Source organism: Orcinus orca, chromosome 10, assembly GCF_937001465.1.
Source record: "Orcinus orca chromosome 10, mOrcOrc1.1, whole genome shotgun sequence".
In the NCBI taxonomy this organism is placed as follows: domain Eukaryota; kingdom Metazoa; phylum Chordata; class Mammalia; order Artiodactyla; family Delphinidae; genus Orcinus; species Orcinus orca.
The window spans coordinates 39,634,597-39,640,596 of NC_064568.1; the positions used below are offsets into that span (position 1 = coordinate 39,634,597).

At 53.2% G+C, this 6,000-nt stretch overlaps 1 protein-coding gene across 5 annotated transcripts in view; it reads right to left on the reverse strand.

The window, feature by feature from the left end:
• Nucleotides 1–1,900, reverse strand: part of LOC101280877 (cathelicidin-4-like) — a 28,305-nt gene extending 26,405 nt beyond the window's left edge. For 3 of the 5 annotated variants that reach the window (XR_007479768.1, XR_007479767.1, XM_049716205.1), the window contains exon 1: nucleotides 158–1,581. Coding sequence is in view for 3 of the 5 variants with exons in the window: in XM_049716205.1 (XP_049572162.1) it covers nucleotides 158–646 (489 nt within the window). In the remaining 2 variants the exon portion in view is untranslated. Of the gene's footprint in view, nucleotides 1–157; nucleotides 1,586–1,615 lie in introns of those variants that run through there. The other 2 variants (XM_049716208.1, XM_049716206.1) reach the window with 2 other exon arrangements.
• Between the last annotated feature and the right edge of the window lie 4,100 nt (nucleotides 1,901–6,000).

Below are 6,000 nucleotides of genomic sequence, written 5' to 3' on the forward strand. Positions count from 1 at the left end.
AGGGGACCCAGCTCTGGGAAGGTTTCCTGGAAGAGGTGGGAGCCCACCTAGAGGGAGAAGTCCCTTCCTGACAGGAGGTACAGCCTGAGCAGAGGCGGTGACAGTGTGGCCATGGCTGGCGGGAGAAAGCCCCCTCCCCAGGGTCCTCCTGACTCACGGCCTTGGGAGGTGGGTCCAGCTCCAGGAGGCGGTAGAGATTAGCTTCTGAGGACCGCTCGTTGAGACGATCCACAGCATGAAGCACAGCTTCCCTGTAGCTGAGGGTCTGGGCGCTGGCCGAGGGCACCACTAGTCCCAGCAGCAGTAGCCACAGTGACCACCGCCCCAGGGCGAGGCTGGCCCTCTGAGTCTCCATGGTCCCCAAGTCGGCCTCCTCCCAGCACGCAGGACCCTCCTTTATGCCCCTCCTGGGCCTGATGCAATGGCCCAACCACGCGTCTTCCTGACCTGCCCCATCCCTGATCTCCTCCCCGGCTGTGAGCTGGACTTGCCTCAGCCCCTGCTGTTGCCTCACGGGATTGCTGGGCAGTGGGAGCGGGAAGCCTCCTGTGGAAGGTGAAGAAATGGTTTCTCCATCTCCCTGACAACGTCTTGGCCTCTCCTGGGGCCCATGGGGAGTGTCATAGGCAGGGTTGCTCAAGAGCATTGAGTCCTCCAGGAGAGGGAAGACCAGGCTCTGTCTTACGTCCCCTCTGCCTCCACACTCTGGTCTCCTCAGGAATAGGGTAAAGGAGTGTATTCAGCACTCAATCTCCTCCTCTAGGCACTGTCTGGCACAGAGTAGCCATCAGTTAATGTCGATGAGTGGATGACTGTACCAGCTTCTTCTAGAGCCTTACACACCTAGCCAAACCCTAGGCAGACAGTCAACCCCACACCATCTTGTCTTTTGGGCCCAGCCCTCAGCCAGTCAGGGGCTTGGCTCCCTCTGTCTCCTGTCCTGGATTCATCCTCACTGTTTTCTTGGTTAAATAGTTCTCCACGGGTCCCCACCAGACATGGCCTGTCCCCCTGACCCCTCCTCAACCAAGCATGGGAGGGGTCATCTGCACTGGGACCCCAATTCAGTGCCGCCTCTCACACTCAAGGCCACTGCAGACTGGCCAGTCCTCACTGGATCCAAATTCACACTCAAGCCTTGTCTTCAACTATACGGACTCTAGAGACGCCTCTGTCCTTCTGAAATGGCCCTTGACCGATTGTCCCCTGCTGCCACTCTCCTGGGTGCCCTCCTGCCTCCCCCGTGGCTCCTGCTCGGTCTCCTCCAAGGACCCTCCTCCTAAGAGGCAGGGCTGGCACAGGTGCATCCGGGCTGCTTCTCCTCCCAGTCCTCACACATTCCTGGGGACACCCCTTCTCAAGATACCAGTTATCAGGGACACACATCACTGGTCTGTATCTCTGAGCTCAAGACTCCCATGAGTGCCCCTGGTTGTCCACACTGAGCTGTTGGCTGCCGTTGGCTGGGTGCCGCCGCAGGAGCCCTGAGCTGAAAGCCTGGGAGCCCCACCTGCTCCTTCTTCCTCCTGAGGACACTCCCTCTGGCCTCCCACCAGCCCAGCCCAGCTCCTACCACTGTCTTCTTTCAAGTGTAGCCACAGCCTCCACACTCTACCTTCTCTGGTTCCAGGCTCTCCCCAGACCACTGTCCGCCCTCCACACCATTGTCTAGGGGCTCAGGCCAAGCACTGATTGGGCCATTTCCCCCGCTGCCTTGAGGCAGGGGCATCGGGGTCTGGGTCTTGATGCTCCCTGCTGTCCTCAGCCCCTGCCCTGCAGGCCTCAGGTGTCAGGCTGCCCCATCCACCGCAGCCACCCAGACAGCGCTGAGACCCTGCTCTTCCCCATCTCTGCGCCTGGTCCCTCTGCTTGCCCTGCCCTTCTGCCTGGGGAAGGCTTTCCTGACCTCCATCCAGAAATGGCACCTCCTCCTCTTGGCTCCCACAGCCTCAGGAAGTCTCTTCTGATTTGACCCCAAGTGGCTCCCTGTCCAGTGCTGTGGATGAGACACCAGGCTGGGGGGTCAGTGTGGGAGTTGGTGAGAACACAGCCGGAAAGATCATGGGCCAAAGCAATAGAGGGGCCACAGGCCAAGAAGGAGATTCTTGTACAGTTTTCTGGAGGAATAACCATGTGGTTGTGAGGCCTGGGGTAGCTCCTGGACTCAGCCGGCCTGTGGGACTCTTGGGGCCATGGCCAGGGCACCTCAGAAGGTGGCAACCGGGAAGGATGGCGCTGGTTGCGCACTCAGCCTTAGGAGAAGGAAGGAGAGGTGGGCTTCTGTGCAACCTGGTTTCACAGTCCAGGTGTTGCCCCAGTGGCCTCTTGGTCAAGCTGTGTCCTTTCCCCAAGTCAAGGGAGGAAAAGAAGGTGATTACAGTAGCAAATAATTAGCAATACACATGGTTACTGGGTGTCTGTAATCCTCCCTTTGCTTTCCTGCCTCTGCACCATTGCATTTCCTAAACCTTAGGACTGAGGTCCCCTTCCCCATCCTTCCATGGGTACAGGCAACCGGTTGTTCAAGGACAAGGTCTGATAAAGGAGTCAACCCTCGGAAAGACCTTGGGAGCAACTGGCCTATAACTGATGCTCCATTAAGATCAGCTGTTAGTATCAAGAGGCCAAAAAGCCGTCCCCAGGGCTACCCAGGTCCTTAGACTCTGGAGTCAGGCCGATATGTGTTTGAATTCTTGGTTTGCCTCTCACTAGCTGTGACTTCCTTGCAAATACTCTGCTCTGGTGGAACTCTCAGCAGCAAGGGAGAGTGAATCCAGCTACAATGACCTAGAGAAACCCACGTGGCTCCATTTTCCTGCAGTTCTCTCTCCAGGCTCTTGCTTAGAGAGAGAGAGAGAGAAGCAGGGGGAGAGGGAAGCATGGGGTGGGGGGGTGGATAAAGGAGCAGCATTAAGAGAGGGAGGATCTCTGAGGCCACAGTAGCTGTGCCCTGAGATGGTCAGGCTGGGCCCTGGGCACTCTCCCCACGCCCCCTCCTAACCCAACAGAGGACACACCAGCCAAGAGATGGGAGCAGAGGCTCCTGCAGACGCTGCTGCAAGAGTGTTGTCACCACCTTGTCCCCAATCTGGGGCTCCCACCTTTCCCAGCTCCCCTCTATTTCCCTGCCCAGTCTGGTTGAGCCAGCCATCCTTTCCCATCATGCTCTGCACTTAAAACCCCCAATTGGACAAAGCACAGCCTCACCTCTGTTTAGACACATCCTCATCCCAGCCCCAGAGCCCAGGACTTCCAGGCAAACAGAGCAGAGTAGTTAAGAGAAGGAGCAGGGCCAGGGCTGAGTGCCCTGGCTTCTGGTCCCCCGGTTGCGGCCTCTGCCCAACCTGTTGACCACCTATGTCAACTTAAACCAGACTTTCACCAGCTGCCCCTCCTTCTCTTTGTCTGTAAAATGGAAGATTTCTTACAGTTGCACAGAAGGCCCTCCTCTCCCCCATGGAGAAATTCCTCCCATCCGAAATTGGAGGTGAGGGTCAGAGACTCTGAACAGCAGGCCCTTGTTCATGCACAGGTGTAAACAGATGTCTCTGAGGCTGAGCAGCTGCAGTGGCACAGCCCACACATTTGTCTTTAACTTAGCTGATTCAGCCTTGAAGGATCAGGCATCTTCAGGAACCTGGGTGGACCAAAGTTCCCAGGAAGCTCTGACACAGACCCCACATCTGAGAGAGCCACATCTGGAACGTGACCAGCCACGTTTCCGTCTAGATGTTTCGCTCCAAATACCCCGTTTACCTCTTCTCTGGGAAATAGTCATTTTGTTGGGGTTTTCATTTCTCACCCTTCCCATGATAGGGGTGTTTCTCTGTTAGGCTCTTAACATCCACTAATGCCCAATAACAAGCTAGTGATGCCTCCTGAATAGGCGGTAGTATCCCATTCCAGGCTGCATAATTCTCAGTCCCCAACACTTGTCATTGGAAAGGCTCTTTAGGACAAATTGGCCTGAGCGGGAGGCAGTCTGTACAGCCTGCTGGTTGATTTCTTTAAGCACTTGTGTGTCCACAGCTGGCGTGCGGTGATCTCCTGGCCCGTCCACCCCTCTCTTCTAAACTGCTTTGCTGCCACCATGTGGCTGTGCAGGGGAGCCTCGAGGACTCCCACTGTGCACTTGTCCCAATGTCACCATCCTAACCGTGGCTTTTCCCTGGTGGCAGCACCCCTCACAGTCAGAGGTAGTGGTCATCCTAAAACCTCTATCTCTACAGCCATTCAGCAAGATCATCTACCTGACTGTGTGCAATGTCCACCAAATGAAACAACACAGATTAATTTAAAGGACATGGTAAGGCCAGTGTTGGCTGAAACGGCACCTTTTTTTAAAATATATTTTTTAATTAACTGCATTATAGTTGGATTAAGTCACTTTTTTTTTCCCCCACACCGAATAGCATGTGGAACTTCCCCGACCAGGGATCAAACCCGTGCCCACTGCATCGGAAGAGCAGAGTCTTAACCACTGGACCACCAGGGAAGTCCTGAAGCAGCACGTTTACAACCTAAAAAAGACAGCCTGAAGCACCACCCTTGCCTGGAGAGAAGTGTTCAAAGATCTCATTAGGAGTGCATAGGGTCAGAGCCCCGTGGAGTGTGGCTTTTTCTACTACAAGACCAAAAAGGGCTAGGTTTTAATAGGCATTTCAAGTTTGGCACAGGGGTAGTCCTAGTACCAGGAGCATTAAGTTCGTTACTTTGCAAAAGGCAGCAATTTCACTGTGCTGGAGGGATTCAGTTTTGTGGATTCACCCTCATGGTGTCAAGAAACTTGAAAGTTGAAACTAGCCTCTGAGTATTGTTATTTTTCAGTCACTCCTGCACTGTTGATAACACACAAGGCAGAGGCATCAGATGGAAACCTTTGGCTTCCCAACCAACAAAAACATCACCTACACGTGAAAACACTGGACAATGTTGTCAGTGCATTGTGGGAAGCTCCTTCCACTCCATGTTGAAGTGATATATTATTGAATACAGATGCAATTAATTACAGATGTATTCTGTAAACCTTAGGCCAATCACATAAAAGTATTTAAACAGAAGTATAAATAGTAGGCCAAAAGCAGACATAAAGAAAAATCATTGGGCTTCCCTGGTGGTGCAGTGGTTGAGAATCTGCCTGCCAATGCGGGGGACACGGGTTCGAGCCCTGGTCTGGGAAGATCCCACATGCCGCGGAGCAACTGGGCCCGTGAGCCACAATTACTGAGCCTGCGCGTCTGGAGCCTGTGCTCTGCAACAAGAGAGGCTGCGATAGTGAGAGGTCCGCGCACCGCGATGAAGAGTGGCCCCCGCTTGCCACAACTAGAGAAAGCCCTTGCACAGAAACGAAGACCCAACACAGCCATAAATAAATAAATAAATAAATAAATTTTAAAAATAAAATAAAAAAAAGAATCATGAAAACAATTCAAAAGGGGAATTCCCTGGCAGTCTGATGGTTAGGGCCCCGGGTTTGATCCCTGGTCAGGGAACTAAAATCCCACAAAAAGAATCTTAAAAAATAAATAAATAATGTTTTTTTAAAAATCAAAAGAAGGCAGAAAAAGAGGGAAAAATAAGGTACTAATTGAATGTATAAGAGAGCTTTGAGATATGAGGTTATAATCCAGATGTGTCAGTGATTACATTATGTAAGTAGCCCTGTGTTAACCAGGTTTTCTACTTTCTGTTTCTGATGTTTTCACATGCCACATAGCCACAAACACCCCACACATCCCAGGGTTAGCAGATGCCTAGAGACAGCAGACTCTCTCCCTCAGCTCGCTTTTCACATGCAAACTGACCAGCACCCCACCCCACCCTCTCTGCTGCTGAGACTCTAACCCCCTGTCCTAATAGCCCCAGGGTCAGGCATCAACAACTTGGGCAGCCCCTACACCCCAGCCCCAGCTCACTGAAATTACTCAAGCTAGCCGATCCTAAACCTGGTCAGCCTCACCCTCAAGCCTCGTCCATTCCTTCCCTGGAGAACATCACACG